At 43.0% G+C, this 19,652-nt stretch overlaps 1 protein-coding gene across 9 annotated transcripts in view; it reads left to right on the forward strand.

Moving 5' to 3' along the window:
- The window catches only part of TANC1 (tetratricopeptide repeat, ankyrin repeat and coiled-coil containing 1), a 176,088-nt gene that overhangs the window by 81,184 nt on the left and 75,252 nt on the right, over window positions 1–19,652 (forward strand). For 6 of the 9 annotated variants that reach the window (XM_057745091.1, XM_057745086.1, XM_057745088.1 and 3 more), the window contains 3 exons: window positions 6,941–7,045; window positions 17,878–18,008; window positions 19,016–19,202. In XM_057745091.1, the coding sequence (XP_057601074.1) occupies window positions 6,941–7,045; window positions 17,878–18,008; window positions 19,016–19,202 (423 nt within the window). The remainder of the gene's footprint in view (window positions 1–6,940; window positions 7,046–17,877; window positions 18,009–19,015; window positions 19,203–19,652) is intronic. The other 3 variants (XM_057745090.1, XM_057745085.1, XM_057745084.1) reach the window with 2 other exon arrangements.

Genomic DNA, 19,652 nt, shown 5'->3' on the forward strand with positions numbered 1-19,652 from the left:
GCTGTCTGCAGGGTGTACCTCCTATTAACCCTGATAACCTCAACGGTTCCTTTTTTAACCTGTTGTTGTTTTCTTTTAGGTAGGGTCTTTCCTTGAGTGTCTGATGAATTTAGTTTGTAAGTAAGTACAAAGTACTAAAAAGCTGGTTGAAAGGTGTGTGTGTGTGTGTGTGTGTGTGTGTGTTGAGGGTAGGCTTTGTGGTAGTGTGATTGCTCAGGGATCCATTTCTTTGGGGGCTTGTCCCCGACTGTGATTGTTTACAGGTCTTTTCTCAGGGATGGTGGTGGAGGGAGGGAATCCTCTCATCGCTTCCTGCTTGGTGCGCAAGCTTGCTGTCAGCATTTTCACAGCTGGGGTGTGGGGTGTGCAGAGACGCATCTGGGTCCCACCCGTCTGCATGGAGAATTTTTTCTTAATCTCAGTGTTTTAGTGCAGCACCAAGAGGTTAGCTCTTAAATCTCCAGGGTCTTGAAATTCAGCCTTTCCAGAGCAACACTCTGCTTCCACGATGAAGGAAGGAATGCTTCCTGGGGTTGGGAAGGGGTCCTGGGGGGTCTTACTCTCCCTTCAGTACATTTCCCAGCCCTGGTCCTGTGTTCCGCCACACCATGCCCCTGCCTTCAGAGGTGTCTGCGGTCTAGGAGGCTGATTCCACCCTCTCCTTCTCCCCCGTGCCCCCCTCTTCCCCCCTCCATCCGCCACCCGCTCACCCCCAGCCCTAACCTTTTCTGCTGTGTTCTGTCCACGCTCCTTGGCAGTCGGCTCACACTTTCAGAAGTTTGGTTTCTTGCCTGTGGTTGTCCCCCCCCCCCCCCCCCCCGGTCTCTCTTAAATCCCTTTACGGCCGCTTTAATGGTGTTTTGAAAGGGAGTGAGGGCAAACAGCATTCATCTGCTGTGTTTAATGGAAAGTGCCCAAAGAGTCTCTAACGAGCCGTTGAGGGGGGAAGGAAGAAAAACCTCTGTAGTAGTTATAAATTTATCCGGTTTTATAGCATTTGAGGTTCAGCTGTTTGTGAACAGCAATTTAAATGAAAGGATCATGTTGGAGAGCAGTGGTTTATATTCACTTCATAATATTTCAACTGCTAGTAAAAGAAGAGATCAGAGACCAATAATGAAATAAAGATTTGCTGAATGTATAGCCAAGACCTGTGGATGGGGTGGTGGAAGGTTCCACTGCCCTGGCCATTTCTAGGATTGCCTATTTAATCTAGGTTTCCTAGTTTTATAAGTGCTGAATGGTGATTCAGTACGTGGACTTCAAACCTGCACAGACCACAAAGCTATTTGAATTCCTGCTTTGCCACATGTGGGCCCTGAGCAAATTGTTTCACTGATTTGAACCTCAGCTTCCTGTCCTAAAAATGGGGGAAATAGTGCTTTTCTCCCGAAGTTATTGGGATTGAATGAATTAATGTATGTAAGTGCTTAGCCTTGTGTGGCCACTGAAGACAGTTTTATTTACTTTGTTACATTCTAGGTCTCCTTTTGTTTTCAGCCTCACTGTTGGCTGTGCCAGGCACTGTGCCCAGCCTGGGGACCAGAGAGACCTGACCTCTGCTCTCAGCATTTCCTCCTTAGAGCTGAAGTCTTTCTCATTCATCTCTTAGCTCTTACCAAGGTCCAAATTGGAGAGGGAGGGGGACGGTATTTGAACCTAGGTCTGCCCAGCCCTAGAGGCTCTGCTCTTTTTTTAGAATTAATTTGTATTGGAGTACAATTGATTTACAATGTTGTGTTAGTTTCTGCTGTACAGCAAAGTGAATCAGTTATACATATACACATATCCACTTTTTAAGATTCTTTTCTCATGTATGTCATTACGCAGTATTGAGTAGAGTTCCCTGTGCTATACAGTAGGTCCTTATTAGCTATCTGCTTTATGTATAGTAATGTGTATATGTCAATCCCAATTTATCCCTCCCTCCTTTCCCCCTTGGTAACCATAAATTTGTTTTCTACACCTTGACTCTCTTTCTGTTTTGTAAATAAGGTCATTTGTACCATTTTTTTAGATTCCACATATAACTGACATCATATGATATGTCTTTTTCTGCCTGACTTACTTCACTCAGTATGACAACCTCTAGGTCCATCCATGTTGCAGCAAATGACATTATTTTGTTCTTTCTTTATGGCTGAGTAATACTCCATTGTGTATATGTACCTGGTCTTCTTTATCCACTCTGGAGGCTCTGCTCTTAACACCGTCTCCTTAGTGTTGAGTATTTCTTACAGTGAGGGGTTGGCCTCTGAATGGAACATAATTACAGACAAACAGATGGGCATAGATGCTTTCTGAAGGCTCTGGGTGACGTTGAGATTCATATTCCAGCCATTCCTAACAGTCATTGTACATCCATGTGAAATAGCCCGCATTTGAAGAGAGTGCATGTTATTAGAGAACATTTTCGAAAGATGTGTGGGGTAGGTAGGTTGCCTGGAAGCCGATCTCCTTAGGTTGGTTGTTACTGTACCCGGAGGGGTTAAGGTGAACAGAAACTTACAGGTGCTTCGGAAGTGGTGCATTGCTGTTAGTTGGGGCAGTTTGAATCATTGGGCACTAATAATAAAAGGCTTCAGCTCCCTTGAGTTCTTTAAGTGAAGGAGAGCAGATGATGAGAGAAAGGTGCGCTCGCTCAGGGAGGGGGTTGGGAACCAGGAGTATGGAAGGGTTCTCGTATTTGTCCTGGTCCATTTCTGCCTGCCCTGTTGGGGCTCTTCTTCCTAGTTGCTGTCTTCTCCACAGCAAACATCTTTGTTTCCCCTCTCCCCTTAGTCTTACCCTTCATGCATATTTATATATGGATAAGTGTGTATTTTTGCTGAAATCTGAGTTGTTTTGTATGCTGTTGTATAGCTTACATTATCCACTTATTTTCCTTCCCCCTCCCCCCCCCCCCAAAAAAAATTCCATTTTAACCTTTAAAAACATTCCCTTTCTGACAGGGTTAAATCAATTATGAAGACAGCCATGTGGTTAAATACTACATTAGCCATTTTAGAGCCATGATTTCTAAGGTCTGAAATAATATCCCTATTTGTCAAGCTCTACAAGCATTTTTGATAATGTAACCTATTTTCAGATGTGGTACATTATAGCTGGCTGGGAATTAGATTATTTTTTATAGTAGTGTAGGTGCTTTTGCGGTAAACCTTTAGGTGGCAGCATCTCTCACCATAAACCACGTTCGGAACAGAATTTCTCAGATACATAAGATGTTTGACACAGAAGATGCTCAGAATCCTCCTGACTCACCCCTTCAGTGTGAAGTGATGGAGCTGAGGACCTGGGAGAGGCAGGGTCGTGGCTCGGGGCTGAGCAGGAGGGAGAGCTGTGGATCCCTGTCTGGCACTCTTCCTCCACCCTTTCTCATCCTGATGTGAAATGTTTCCTGCCTCTGTGGCCTTGTTAAAAGCACACTTTAAGTATAAGGCAACCAAAGGAAAAAAGAGTCAAGTAGATGATTCTGGACCAAAATCTAATGAGGTGTTTGAAAAGACCAGACAGAATAGGCAGTCTTTTATATACACTTCTGTAAAAAAAAAAGTGAGGGCTCTCAAATGAAGCAAACAGAATGAGATATCAGCTTTAATTGTCATGCAGTAGACCCCAAAAGGCTTCAAGATTCCAAAATGTGTTGGAAAAGGCTAATAAAAGAAGAGGTACCTAAAACAAAAGATGAAAGACTGACATACCTCCTACTCCCCCCTCTCTTCTCCTTTACTTTTTTTTCCCCCTCCTTGGTTTCGTTTCGTTTCTTTCTTTCTTTTTTTTTAGAGACAATAAACAGCATATATTTAGACTGTACAATTTGGTATCCCAATCTCCCAATTCATCCCCCCCCCCCCCAATCCTCCCCGCTTTCCCCACTTGGTGTCCATGTGTTTGTTCTCTACATCTGTGTCTCTATTTCTGCCTTGCATTTCCTCTTTCATAGTTGTTAGCATTTGCCTTATGTATTGAGGTGCTCCTATATTGGGTGCATATATATTTATAATTGTTATCTCCTCTTCTTGGATGGATCCCTTGATCTTTATGTAATGTCCTTTCTTGTCTGTTGTACCATTTTTTATTTGAAAGTCTATTTTATGTGATATGAGTATTGCTACTCCAGCTTTCTTTTGATTTCCATTTGCATGGAATATCTTTTTCCATCCCCTCACTTTCCATCTGTGTGTGTCCCTAGGTCTGAAGTGGGTCTCTTGGAGACAGCATATATATGGGTCTTGTTTTTGTGTCCATTCAACCAGTCTGTGTCTTGGTTGGTGCATTTAGTCCATTTACATTCAAGGTAATTATTGATATGTATATTCCTAGTACCATTTTCTTAATTGTTGTTTTTTTTTTGTAGGTCCTTTTCTTCTCTTATGTTTCCCACTTAGAGAAGTTCCTTCAGCATTTGTTGTAGGGCTGGTTTGATGGTGCAGAATTCTCTTAGCTGTTGCTTGTCTGGAAAGCTTTTGATTTCTCTATCGAATCTGAATGAGATCCTTGCTGGGTAGAGTATTCTTGGTTGTAGGTTCTTCCCTTTCATCACTTTAAATATATCATGCCACTCCCTTCTGGCTTGCAGGGTTTCTGCTGAGAAATCAGCTGTTACCCTTATGGGGGTTCCCTTGTTTGTTATTTGTTGTTTTTCCCTTGCTGCTTTTATTAACATTTCTTTGTCTTTAATGTTTGTCAGTTTGACTACTATATGTCTTGGCATGTTTCTCCTTGGGTTTATCCTGCCTGGGACTCTCTGTGCTTCCTGGACTTGGGGAGCTATTTCCTTTCCCATGTTAGGGAAGTTCTCAACTAGAATCTCTTCCAGTATTTTCTCGGGTCCTTCTCTCTCTCTTCTCCTTCTGGGACCCCTATAATGCGAATGTTGGTGCATTTAACATTGTCCCAGAGGTCTCTTAGGCTGTCTTCAGTTCTTCTCATTCTTTTTTCCTTATGCTTTTCCACATCAGTGATTTCCACCATTCTGTCTTCTGGGTCACTTATTCGCCCTTCTGCCTCCGTTAATCTGCTATTGGTTCCTTCTAGTGTATTTTTCATTTCAGTTATTGTGTTGCATGTCTCTGTTTGTTTGCTTTTTAATTCTTCTAGGTCTTTGGTAAACTTTTCAATCTTTGCATCCAGTCTTTTTTCAAAGTCCTGGATCATCTTCACCATCATTATTCTGAATTCTTTTTCTGGAAGGGTGCCTATCTCCTCTTCATTTAGTTGTTTTTCTGGGGTTTTATCCTGCCCCTTCATCTGATACAAAGTCCTCTGCTTTTTCATTTTCTCTATCTTTCTGTGGCTGTGGTTTTCAGTTCCACAAGACGAAATGCTGCTGATACTGCTTGATACTGCTGTCTACCCTCTTGTGGAGGAAGCTCCAGTCTTTTTTTTTTTTTTTACACAGCTTTATTTAGATATGATTCACATACCATACAATTCACTCATTCGAAGTTTACACTACAGCAGTTTTTAGTATATTCACAAGATTTTGCAACCATCACCACAACCTAATTTTAGACAATTTTTTTTTTAATCACCCTGGACCCCTTAGCCATCACCCCACAAGCCTGCACATCCCTCAGTCCCTGGCAACCATTCATACTTTGTTTCTATAAATTTTCCTATTCTGGGCATCCCATCTGAATGGAATCATATGTGGTCTTCGGGGACTGGCTTCTTTTACTTATTGATTGATTGATTGCCGCACTGTGTGTCATGTGGGATCTTAATTCCCCAACCAGGGATCAAACCCATGTCCCCAGCATTGGAAGCAGAGTCTTAACTGCTGGACCATCAGGGAAGTCCCTGGCTTTTTTTACTTAGCAACATATTGTCAGGCTTCATCTGTGTTGTAGCATGAATCAGTACTTCATTCCTTTCTGTTGCCCAATAATATTCCATTGTATGACTATACCACGTTTGTTGTCCGTTCATAGACATTTTGCTGTGATGAATAATGCTGCTATGAGCATTCCTGTACAGATTTGTGTCTGAACATATGTTTACATAGAAGTGGATTTGCTGGGCTGTGTGATAACTCTATATGTTTAGCCTTCCGGGGAACTGCCAAGCTGTTTTCCAGAGGGGCTGCGTGTGTGCGTTGCCACCAGCAATGTGTGAGAGTTCCATTCCGTCTCATTCAGAATTGCAGATTTCCTGATAAGTTGGAGATGAAGGGGAGGCAAGAGAGATGATTCTCAGGCTCTCTTGTGTCCCCGAGTTGCATGTCAGACTGGCTGCTCTGCCTTTCCCAAGGCAGCTACGTCCGCTACCAAGAAAGCAGCCGTCTTCCCTGCCCCACACAATCGCTGTGCGTCACCAGGCTGATAAAATGCCTGCGTTCTAGGGCTGCACAGAGCATGTGGCTGTTATAGCCTGGCTGTTTGTAATCCTTGCCTCCTGACTTTGGAGATGCCAGGCAACCCGATCGTCTTGGTCCCAGTTAGAGAAAAATTCCAAATAAAAAACCCTTCGCCACAAGCCGTCCGGGTCTGGACATGTCAAAATCACTTACGTGACATGCACCAAAGACAGCTGTAGAGACTGCACGGCAAAGGAGCAGCTTTTGTTTCTGTCAGAGTTTATATTCTCCACGCTGAGCTTATAGCCTTTCTTTGGCAGCCCGAACTGGACGTTCTTGTGTCTGTACTGAAATGACCGTGTGTGTGTGTGTGTGTGTGTGTGTGTGTGTGTGTGTGTGTGTGTGTGTGTGTGTGTGTGTGTGTGTGTGTGTGTGTGTGTGTGTGTGTGTGTGTGTGTGTGTGTGTGTGTGTGTGTGTGTGTGTTCGTGTGTGTTCGTGTGTGTTCGTGTGTTCAGGGGAGGGGAAGGGGCCGGCTCTTCCTTTAGGCATATCTGGGTCCTGGTGAGGACACACACTGTACATTCTGAAGCTTTGTTTGCAGCTGGAAAAAATTAGCCACACTCAGATCTTTCCCGCGGCAGGTCCCGTCAGGAAGCCCAAGTATGTGGAAAGCCCCCGAGTGCCTGGAGATGCAGTCATAATCCCGTTCAGAGAGGCGCCCAAGCCAGCAGAGCCCAGGGAGAATGGTAAGAATATGTTTTCAATGATTATCCCCCTAAAGATTTTACACCACGACACCCTACTTCCGAGTGAAACTTGAGTGCCTCTCGGCGGACTGCTTTGCTACACTGAATGTATCTGGGAGGTGGTTTTCCTCGGGTAGTTACAGAGACCTGTTTAGCTCATGTAAATTCTTGGGATTATGTACACAGTGTAGGAATAGTTGAGTGGGTGCATATGCACTGTTTAAGGGTTGAGACTTACTTCCTGTCAGTTTTAACCTCCCCGATGTGGGGGGAGATGAACAGCCAGCCAGTAGACTGCATCCAAGATTTTGTTTTGTTTTGTTTTTTAGTGTTCTATCGTTTTAGAATATTCAACAACAGGCTTTGGCCAAAAAGCTGAAACTGTAGCTGGACAAAGCTTATAATAGCTAGCTTTCTTAAAAGCATTTGGTAGCTTTTGAAAGCTGCTTTTTTTTTTTTTTTTTTCCCCAAACGTCAAAAGTTTTTCTTTAGAGAATGTTGAAGTAGAGGCAAAAAAAATCCAAATCGATTGAAACCTTTTCATGAAGACACTTTATATTTTGTTTTTTCCCCCATATCTGGAAATTCATGTAACAGACATTACAAACTAGCATTTCATAGATGTAGTAATAGATCTTTATTTTTTTTTAATCGATTCAAGAATGTACCTGTTTGTTTCTTTCTTGGGGGGGGGTCCCCAGTTCACAACTCTAAGGTTTTTAATTTCTGTGTTTTGAACTTACATTCTATTTTCCTGCAGAAACACATGGTTAAGAATCCTGGCGTATGTAGAGAAGCCTATTGTACCCCCAGTATGGACACAAGTTTATGTAATAATGCTGAAAGAGAAAATTCACCCGTATTTCCACCTTGGAAGACCTGGCATCCTCCTCTCCCTAATTGTGGGTGGAGAGGGGTATAGCTTCTTTATGTTCTCCCACTGTGTGTGTATTTCATGTTTCGGCCAAGGCCTAGTAGGGAGTGGGCATGAAGTGTAGGACATGGTAGGAACATGGAGTGGGGTGGTGGTGAAAATCGAAAAATGAGCTGAGGCATTGGCAGAAAATGAAAATCAGGAAGAGGCGTTTAGGGGGTGGAGGGTTGAGATGGGACCAGGATCTGAGCATTTTGCGCAGGGAAGAGATGCTGTGGCCTGCATCTTGGCATGAGAAATCCCACCCTTTTCCCTTCTGTCCAGGCACCCAGTTGTGTGGTTTAGGTAAGAGGTTCACACTAGGGTTTGTACTGGGGAGGGGCACGGTGCCGGGTGTGTGGTGCTGCAGAGGGGAGGGTTCACAGGGCTGTCTGGTTAGGACAGCCGGAAACCGTGCACACACGAGGACCCTCCTGGTTGTGAGTTCACGTGTGCAGGGTGTCTGTGGGTTGATCGGTTCTCTCATTTCTGTTCTGGGTGTTAAAAAGAAAATGAAAACCTGTTCCTCGGAAGTGAATATCAATAATCTTAATTTACTGAGCTGTCTGCCCATTTTAGGGTAAGCCTGCCACCCCTTACCCTCATCCCGACCTGCCTTTGGAATCCTGGTCACTTATGCCCCTGGCAGTTGGCTGGTGTAGCCTTCATTATGTGACCCCTTGCTCTGTGGCCAGGAGTCCTGGTGAGGTCCCGTCTAGAGTTTAGGACTCCCCCTGGGGTAAAAATGAGGGCAAATTTAGGATTTTTATTGGGCAAAGAAAAGAGATTATAAATAGTTCCCATTGTCAACTTTTCTTCCCTCGCCCAAGGCAGAATTGGCTTTCTTAGGGGAGGAGGTATTCTTTGCTTGACTGCCAGCTAAACGAAATTCAAGCATATTGGTTGATGCTGTTGGTGTAGCCTGCAGTCTGCAGGTGCGCCTCCTCGTTCGAGCCTGACTCTTGGATTCAGCATCATCAGTCTTCATGGGGACTGAGATTATGACATAGCTGGGCTGCAGATACACACCAGGAGTTTCCAGAAGTTTCGCCTAAAGTTAAGAAGCAGGACGTTTCCCCTTTTTTGGGTGTCTGGAAAAAGGGCGTAGTTCACGCTTGCAGACACGTGGTCTTCTGTGGCTGGCCGTGATACTGGTGGAAGCCCCAGCAGAGTTATCTGCTGGTTGATGAGGAGGTGTTTGCCTAACAAAATTCAGCTTGACGATTAGTAAAGGATGGTGTGTTTTGTAATCCCCATGGGATCCTTTACATTTCAATGGGGTTAATTAAGTTTGCCATATTAAAGTACAAATATTATGTCCAGGTCATTGAATCTTAAAGACGAGGCTGGAGCAAACTAAAATGAATTGAGTTTGAGTATTAACCCAAGCATGTACAGATGCATGTTGGACTAGATCCTAATTTCTAGGGTTTCATGATAGCAGCATCACTTATGGTGGGTTTTGTTGTTGTTGTTGTTTTTGGTTTGGTTTGGTTTTTAGCATCACTTATGTTTTAATTTAAAATTTGGACTTGGGGATTCCCTGGCTAAGACTCCACGCTTCCGCTGCAGGGGCGCAGCTTCCATCCCTGGCCAGGGAATTAGGATCCCGCATGCCTCAAGGTGTGGCCAAAAACACCCCCCAAACTTGGGCTTATACCTTCCATATTTCCTTTGGGCATTTTTTAAAAAGTCTCTAAGACACTTTTCTGGATGCTGTCAATAATAGCATTTCAGTATTCACCAGACCAACAAACTATTGAAAACAGCCCCTCGTGAAATGCTTTTGAAATTTCCCATAGACTTGTAAAATATCAGGTTATTCCTAGATGTTTGAAATACCCTTCCCAGACTAAGCTGCCTTGCTTTATAATTGTGTAGCTCCACAAATTCTTGACTCTTAGCTCTCTGAAATTTAAGTCAAAGTTAAACACAACCAATGAGTGCTTTGAATTTACCCGTTAATTTATAAGCTGTTGTATTTATGTGTAATCTGCATATTTTAGCCATCTGGGAAGTGGGATATATGATATGGACAGATGAACATTTTTATTATAAGCAAAGAACCTGTTTATTAAAGCTTACATTAACCTGGAAAGATCTTTATGGAAAGACATTCTACTTTATACGGTATTTTTAAATATTTTGGAAAAACAGCATTTTCTGCTTTGACAAAAAGAGTGACTTAATGAGGTCCTCAAACAAAATACAATCCCCTTTTTCCTGTCAAGTGATCCTAATAAGCTGTGTGTCATACGGAGTAAGTTCTTCACAAATAAGCTTCCTGTTACTAAACCAACATATTATTTAAGGGGAAAATGTCGCTTACCCACAAAACAATATTTTCCTCTGCCTTAAGGGAAAATAAAAAACCAGGTAAATTAGGGAGGGTTATTATAATAGGATTCACAGCTATGTTTCTTTGAATTAAGGGCAACCGTAGTCCGGGTAGGTTTGCTTCAATCGATCATTAGCTCCTTGAGCAAACTTCGATGCGGAGGGGTGAGAAAGTTTTAGTCTTAAGAGTCATTGCTCAGTGAAGATCAATCTCAAAATATGATGAAACTTTTCCTAGCAGTCTGGTTAGCAAGTAAAGCTAACACATACGAAACAGCAGCATAATTAAACGCAGAACTATCTTACTTGGTGGAGTGAATCTTCTTTAGATATATGTTTAGGTAAATATCGATGCCTTATGTTTTTGATGACTATTTTAGACATTCAAAAAGATTTAGAAAATGAAACGGGTATAAGGAATATGGCGCCTGTCTACCCCTGACTCAGTGTAAGAAATAAAACAGGATGGTGTTTCTGCCTGGTTACATCGCTCTTCCTTTCCCAAGAGGTAACCTTGCTCCTGCTAATTTAATTTTCACCTTCTTAGAATGGTGATGTACCACTTGACCAATCATTGCATCCATCCAGATAGAGTAGCCATTCATTCCGCATTTCCTTAAATAAATACATATTAAATTCTTGTGCTGTGAAAAGCACTGTGTTGGATGCTGTTTGAGATGGGTTATCAAGCATAGGTCCTTTTTTCTTGGAGCCTTAAAGTCTGGTTAGGGATTAAAGACCTGTGTATACAGAGTGACTATAGTACGGGGCGGAGGGTGGGTGGTAGTGTTGGCTAATCCAAGCTGTGTGACGAATCGGGTGCAGATGGAGGTGCTGTGCCTGGAAGGACTTGCTTGGGGTACTATGCCTTAAGGCTCACCTGTCAGCAAAGTATAGAATGGAGTGGGACCGGAAAGGGACTAGAGTCAGGGAGAATGCTTAGAAAATGATTTCAGTAGTTAAGTGAGAGAATGAAATGTCAAATTAGAACAGGATCGGGAAGGAAGTGATGACTGGGAAGATTCCTGAGGAACTGCGAGCACCTGGAAGCTGTAAAGATGACAGCTTCAGGGTTTTGAGACTACATTAAACAGACACTAGAAGAGAGGGACCTGTCCGTTTTGGTTTGAGTTCAGTTTCAGGCATGTTGCGTTCGAGGTTCAGGAACATCTAGGCAAAAGTGTCCACTGAGCAAGTGAAAAATCAAACTGGGGCTTAAGAAAGAGCTCAGGAGGTAAATTGGGCAGCCTTTTGCTTAGAGGGAACATGATGAACCTTGTACATTAGACTAGGGGAAAGGTCGTTGAGAGAAGAGACCTGGAAACCTTTGGTATTTTACTCTTGAGCTGTGAACAAGGTGAAAGAAACACCAGTAAAAGGGTAGAAGAACCTACAAGACCACAGAGTATCCATGGGTTTCCCTGCTTAATGTCTGATGCGACAGTTGCCTCTTTCTTCCTTGGAGGGCAGAGTATCTTCCAAGGTCAAAAATATACAGGAAAATCAAAATAGGAGATGGGCCATTAAAAAAAAAGTTACTGTGCCTAATAGGGCCATTTTAGGAGGCTTGTGAAGGTGAATGAGTTTAAGTGGTAGGGACGTGATAAGGAAATGGAATTGATGAGGATAAACCTCCTCTCTTACCTGCAAGGAGTTGAGCAAGTAAAGGAGGATGAGAGCTCAGTCAGTAGGGTGAGGGCTGTATGCAACCATGGTTTTATTCATTCTTTTTAAGAAAAGGGAGAATTTAGTACGATTGAAGACTTAAAGGTTCTACAAGTGTGGGACATGGACTTCTAGGTATCCCTAAGACCCCCGCAGGGGTCTGTGAAGTCACAGCCCTTTTCATAATAATACTAAGATATTTCCATTTCTTTTGCATTGACCTTTGCAGTAATGATGCAAGGACAATTGTTGGCAAGACTTCTGATGCCTTAGTACATGTCAGAGTAGGGGCACCTGCTATTCTAGGGCTACATGTGGCATTTTTTACCACCACCCACTTGCATCAGAAATAATAATTCACTGAAAAATGTCCTTGATGAAGCCCTAAAAATAATTTTGAGTCTTGACCCTCGAATACCCATCTTTTTAATATTCTGTGTGATGAAATGAGAAGCCCGCAGAAAGCACGTCTGCTGTGTGCTGAAGTATGACGGTTGTCTCAAGAAAAAGCATGTGTGATCGTTTGAATTGCAAACTTTTTTTTTTAATGGAACATCATTTTTACTTGAAAGTACAACTGACAAATCAGGGTTATTCAGAACTGGGTATTGGACATATATGTTCTCAAAAAGGAACAACGTGGGCACATCACTTCAATTGTAAACAAAACAAAATCTGACAGGGATTAGTTGTCAATGATAAAATTTGACCTTTCGGATGAAAATTAGGTTTTGGTGAATTTGCACCTGTCACAAAGAGCTTGATGGCTTCTCAGGACTTTTCTGTTGAGATCTGTGGTGATGATAATGAATGTGATGTTTTGCTGTTGTATAATAATATGTGTCAACACTTGAAAGATCTGCAAAACCAGTATTTTCCACATGACCCAATGTGTGATGTTACAAAACCTTGCATGGGTAAAATCCATTTGAAGCCTAAAACAGACCATTGGATTTTAGTGTAACAGAGGACAGAAAGTTCATTGATTCAGATTTAGAGTCAACATTGGAACTAACCTTTAAGAAATTGCTACTTGTCAAGTTTTGGGGAGGTATCGAAGAAGGATATCTGTAATTGACTGGAAAGGTTCCTCCCTCTCCCAACTATTCAGTACATAGATCTCTGAAGCCACAAGTCTTCACATGCTTCAACCCAAAGGACCTATCACAACAGATTGAATGCAGAGGTAGACATTACAATCCAACCGTTTTCTGTTAAATCAGACATTAAAAAGAATTTGCAAAAATGTAAAGCAATGCCATTCTTAACCAACTTTTAAAATTGAAAATATTATTATTCAAAATATCATTAATGTAATTTTTATTAACTTAAAATGGATTAACGTAGGTTTTTAAAGTTCTTAGTTTTACTTTCTAACATGATAAATATCAATAGACATAACCCACATAAGCCCAAGCCTTTTGGAGTTCTTAATTTTTAAGGGTGATCTCAGACCAAAAAATTTGAGAACCACTGGCTTAGAGGAAGGAAAAGAAGAGAGGAGGAAAATAAGAATAGATGAGAAAATCGATTGGGAGTCTAATAGTGATCTAGACTGTAGAGGATGAGGACTTAAAGTGGCAGTGTGACTGAAAAGAAAAAGGGTAACTCAGGAAACATGTTAAAAGCGGAAATGGTAAAGATGTGACAATTTCAGTATGGGATGCGTGAGATGAAAAGCTTAAAGATAATTTATATGATAACCACATTTTCGTATTATAGACTAGAAACCAGTTATTGACAGAACCAGATCAGTTTCAGGGATGGATGCTCCTCTGTAAGTAGTGTTTTTGGAGATTCAAGGAGGAGGGAATGGCAGTGACTTAGAAGGAGCAAGCAGGAAGAAACAGGAAAATGTTTGTGGAGTAGAACGGAAGGAAAGCAGCAGGTTTCGCAAGAAGCAGGTCCTAGACAGGTAGAGGCAGAGGAAGGGATTTAACATCAGTCAAGGCTGTATCTCACTTAACAGGCTTGATTCGGAAGTACTGTCTTGGAAGCTGATATGAAGTCTGTGGTTCAAGGTTACACGCTAGTGAATGGCCAGAAGTCATCAGCAATGCCCAGTGCTCTGTTGAGTTTGAGGAGGATGAAAGTAGAGAAGAGGCTTCTCTTGATGGCATGGTCATTGGTAATCCCAGGGACTTCCACGGTTTTAATAGAGCCTGACTTTAAGAAGACGGAGTGATTAGATGGGAAATGAAAGCAGTAAGTGTGGGCCAAGTTAGAACAGTTTGGATAGTCAGCAGAAGGAGGGAAGTTGTTGTCTTGAATAGTGAGTTCAGAAAAAAAGTTAAGGCAGAAAAATCCTAAAGAGAAAGTTTTTTTTTTTTTTTTTTTTTCTTTAAAGAGAAATATATGCACATTATAGATAGGAAGCTGTGAAAACAAAAAACAAACAGTGAGAAAGTGGGCTTTTGGTGTTAAAGTTGGTAGAGATAATGACCAACTTTGATACAGTGTCTTATCCCAAAGATGTTTGGCTTAGATGTTTCTCACATTTGTTTTGAGCTTCACAACCTGTAAGAAGTGGGTGTTGGCCACTTCCCTGATGAGAAAATTGAGGTCTAGAGAGGCTCTCGTTGTAAGGGGCCTAGAATAACTTCAGTGTGGAGAAGTCCTTTCCTCCGCGCCTCTGGGGGAAGGGTGAGGGGATGGTTATAAAGAGCTCAAATGGGTTTGAAGTTAGGGTGGCGGTATCTGGGGAGCCAGTCGCCTTGTGGGCTGTACCTGGATATTGGGTCCCCAGGTGTGATCCAGCAGGTGTGAAGAGGTAGAAGGAACCAGGCCGGGAGTGTGAGAAATTCCCTTTGCCTTTCTCCATGTGGTTATTCCACAATGGTGAGATAGTAAGGGTGGCATAAGGTTGCATGAGAACATTATTGGGAAGAATATTGCTCTCCGCTTGCCTCATGGATTCCTAGGGAGTGTGAGGTCAGTTACTCTCTCAACTCCAGCTACAGTCATCATACGTTCTTTGGATATTTAAATCTATGAGATGTTAAAGCATTGCTAAGCGATAAGGTCTTTCTCTCCAGCTGTATCCCACTGGTATTGGGTAAGGTAATCCATTATTGATGAGTGATTTGATATTAACTACACAAATGAAAATAGGCTATCTAGAGTATCCCATTGAATTTTGGTTTGGGAGTCGTTTTGGAGTTACTAGCTCAAAGAAAATCCTCTCTGACCGTTCAGATCTCAGTATTTGATAATTGGCTATGAAAGGAGAAATGCATTTCCATTTCACAGTCAAGTGTATCAGTGTGTGTTCCCAGGCAACTCATCTCCCCCAAAATGGCACTGTCATACTTCACCCAGGGATCCTTCTGCCAGAGAAGTTCAGTGAGAGAAACCTCTGTGTGTTAGGGAAGGAAAGATGCGGACTGCTTGATGTGGATTAAGGAATTTAGACTGAAGGGGACTTCTGAGGAGAAGGTCACTAGGATGACATTTTAGTAGAAAGAGTAATATGAAAAGACAGTTGGGGAAGCTTTTGGAAGACAGAAAATTGCAGTGGCTTAATGGATGCAAAAACTGCAATAAAGAACATCTGTTCCTTCATCCCAGACCCCGGTGGAGTGTTGGAACTCTGTCAGCAACAAAGTCTAGGTTGAACAGTTAAGAGAACACGTTAATGATGAATTTGGGTGTCTCTTGTCTATTCAGGAGGCTGGAATGGCCACTGCTCCCCAACTTGTCTGAAGGGGAGAGATTTGGATGACTACTTGTCTCTGAATTTATCCATACACACATTTTTTTAATGAAAACCTTGACACTCTGGGGTGAATCTGCTGCCTCCGTAGCCCCTCCCCCCCCGCCCCCTGTCACCGCCGTGGTACCTACACAGGATGCAGATCTCAGAGTAAGCCATTGGCCGTGGCCCTGTTTGTCATCAGGGTAAACTTTGTGACAGCAGCTGTTGACCGGGAGTAGTCTCTGGCTCTTTCCCCAGAGTGTTTCAAGTTGAACCAGAAGCTAGACATTCTGGGGCAAGTCACAATTGGGTAGCAGTGTAAAGATTGTTTCAAAAAGAAAGGGAGGTGTGGAGTAGGGAAAGCACTGAGTTCTGGGCCCTCACCCGCTTCTTCCCCTTTCCAGCTGCATCCTGTTCTCTCCCTCCAGTCCAGCTGCCACCCAAGATAAAGTAGCTGCCCTGCCTGAGCCTTGGGGCGAGGGAGGGCAACACTGCTCCTGTTCGAAGTGGTTCAGCCCTTGGGTGTGCCTGGGTTGTGCTGATTTGGTTTGGTTCCTGCTTTCCTCTCCCCAGTGCCCATGTACCTTAAGAGTCAAAATGCGGTTGGAGATCTCTGGTGGGACGGGAGCTTCTGGAGAGTGGCTTTGAGGGTGTGGTTGACCTGCCCTGGGGTGGCTCCCTTATCCCTGTCATTGGCTTGGGGCCACTGCTCCTTCATGTTATGAGTTTATCTCAGATGATCCAGAAACATCAGGGCTCATTTAACCCATAGCAATCAAGCTTTGGTTATTTTATCCCTGCAGTATTCTAGTGCAACTGAACAACATCCAAGCTGGGAAACACTCTTCTCACCCTAAACACTGGGAGCTTTTGAGAGCAGGCAAGGGGTGGGGTACCTTTCCTTCCTTGAGGATACAGCTGGCCTAGTTTCCCTTGTAGGTGCCATCTCGGGAGCATGACTTAGCAAAACTGATAAGGTAGGTGAGGATAATACAGATGGTCTTCTCAGCTCTGCCTGTGTTGACTTTTGTAGTTCCTTACAAAAGGCGAAGTCAGCATTGAACTTTGGTGGTGGTATTGTAGTTCAAAGGTAATATCTCGAATTTGTTCTTTCCTCATTTTATTTTTCTATGACCTATTATCTGCATATTTCCACATCCAGGGAAAGCTGTTCGTGAATGTATGGATCTAGGTATCGAGACAACTAACAAAAAACAACAAAACATTAAGATCAATGACTGTTATAGGTTGCACGTTGTTCTTAACTTCTACCTGTTCAAACTGCAGGCAGAGTTTGCTTTATACATTATTTCATTTCCTGGTGAATGCTGACTTAAAACTCTAAGAGAGGTGTTAGAACGATGTAAATATCATTTTGTCCCCCATAATTAAGTTCCCTTAGGCTTTGGATACAAGATTAACCTACAGCTCAACATTTAAATCAACTCCAGTAAAATTCTCTTGAGTGCACAAAGCAGGATGACCAGCCTTATGGCATCCAAACATTACCTGTGACCTTCAGGTAGAACATGCTTCCAGCATTACTGTGGAGGGTGCGGAGAACACAACCGATTTTTCTACATCTCTGCATGGACAGCAGGGTGTACTACTGGGTCCTGTCTCTTGGGACACACTTCACTGGGACTTAAGATCTTTGTTTCAACAAGGATCCCTGATGATTGACCCTTGGCTTGGAATCCTGGTTTTGACTTTCACTCCTGTGGGGTATGCAAGGAAGTTTCCACTGAAGTGGTCATGCCCCTGTCTTGTTTAATGAAACCTCGCATTTCAGTTTTCGTGCAACATCTAAGTAGCTCTGCCGGCATGCCACTTGGGTTTTACTTTATTTCAGCCTCCTGCGGGCATTGGACACACTGTGCTCTTCAAGAGTAAGATGAAGGGTAGGCCTTTTTCTACCTTTGGTGTCTAAAGTACCCATTTTTCATGACATGGAAATAGGAACTGCCATCAGATAATGACACTGTCTTCTGATTCAGGTCAATAATTTCACCCTTTGTACTTGGAGTTTCTCTTTTACTGTTTTCTTAACCTGTCACAGTCTCTTAATTAGAATGTATTGCTGGAGGACCGAGAGTATTGTCAAACTTTGTTTTATAGAAATACACAAAAGCACCAGACAAGCAGCTGTAATGCCAACTCCTCCAGATGCGATACTGAAATTCCCAAGAGGGGCGTCCTCATTGTTTTCTTTCTTTGTTCCAGAAGCAAAGGCCGATAGTGAACCGAGCTGTTCGCCGGCAGCTCAAGAACTGTTGACAAGGCTGGGATTTTTACTGGGCGAAGGGATCCCAAGTGCCACACACATGACCATTGAAGAAAAAAATGAAACCATGGTAATGCCTGAGGAAGACACTGCATGTCATACCTGCTCAGAGGATGAATGAACCCATAACCGGCTTCCCCCTCCCTGAATGGGGAAGTCGTTCAGGCCTTGTGTATTGAAATTCATTTCAACAGTTTGTTTGTGAATCTTTGTAGTAGGGGGTGGGAGTGGGGAGAAGCAGAAGGGTGCAGAACTTACAAAAATGTCCACATTAACCTTCTGGTCACCACCGGGAGAAGAGTAGCTAAATGAATTAAAGTGGCTGAGAGAATTCTTTAGTAATGACACTACTTTTTATCTTTATAGCACCATTCTTCTCATCTGGCTGCTTTGGTATATGCTTTCCTGTGCTTTTTTATCGTTTGAGATTTTGGAGGGTCAGTGGGGTGAGGAAAAGATTTATAGGAGATGAATAGAGACAAAATAAAATGAGACCAAATGGTCCATCTATGGAAGGGCACTCCCCTTCCTAGGCAACAGCAGCCTGCCACATCTGAGATGAGAAGCGTACGTCTGAATAGCAATGAGGGGCCAGAGCCTCTGCCCCCTGCGAGGGTCTCAGCGAGGGTGTCATGCATTGATTGAGATCGCAGTGGCCACCAGTCTCCTTCCCCTGATCACAGAGCCCATAAATCTTCAGGAATTGAATCAGGTTGCAGTGCTTGTGAAACATTACAAAAACAGAGTTCCCAGATTTTCCGCACAGAGGTCAAAGAACCCATTTGTCTCCTGCAGACGTTAAGTGAAAGGAAGTCTGCCTGTTTGCTATTTCTGCTTTACAAATGCACATTTCCACTAAATTATTTCGAAGACTGCCCTTTTAAGAAAAATCACAAGGGAGGGGAACAGAAAAAACTAAGATTTCTCTTTTAAATTTTGGAAGACCATATATGTTAAGATCCCTAGATTAAGAAAAACAAACTGTTCTCCATTTTCCTGTTTGTAGTTTCACTGTTTTATCCTCAAAAACAAAGCAATGTGTAGATGCACTAACTCCTGCTTCCGTTCATCTTGCAGTGCACAGCTCTGAGCCAAGGCATCAGCCCTTGCTCCACACTAACAAGCAGCACCGCATCTCCTAGCACCGATAGCCCCTGCTCCACCTTGAATAGCTGTGTCAGCAAGACGGCAGCCAACAAAAGTCCCTGTGAAACCATTAGCAGCCCCAGTTCCACCCTGGAAAGCAAGGACAGTGGAATTATAGGTAAGCAGCATACTGCTCAGTCATGTGATGGCTCCGTGCATTTCAGCCAGAGCGTTCACCGGGCACTTCTTAAGAGGTTTGCAGCATTTGTGGTCTGTGAAGGTCAGCCCGCCGGGCCTGCGCTGTCCTTTGCGGATAGCACCGGCCCCACGGACAGCTGAGAGGATGAAGCATTGGCTTTTATATACCTTGGTGTTTGTTTTATAACCCGGGGCTCATTTGGTAAAAAATTTGCCAGATCAGGTCTGGCCTATGAAGTTACAAAAATGTTCCCTCCTCACTGAGTAATTCCACTTGATGGGGATTGGGTCTGGATAGGATACACCACAGGGCGATGACATCCCTGCATATTGAGAAATCTTCCCAGCTTAATCTCAAGGTTACTGATCTCCCCACTTATTTCTAGATGTTTGTTCTTGAGTTTCTGATAATGGCATCTGACCTGTTTGG

This window comes from Hippopotamus amphibius, chromosome 8 (assembly GCF_030028045.1).
Source record: "Hippopotamus amphibius kiboko isolate mHipAmp2 chromosome 8, mHipAmp2.hap2, whole genome shotgun sequence".
Classification (NCBI taxonomy): Eukaryota; Metazoa; Chordata; class Mammalia; order Artiodactyla; family Hippopotamidae; genus Hippopotamus; species Hippopotamus amphibius.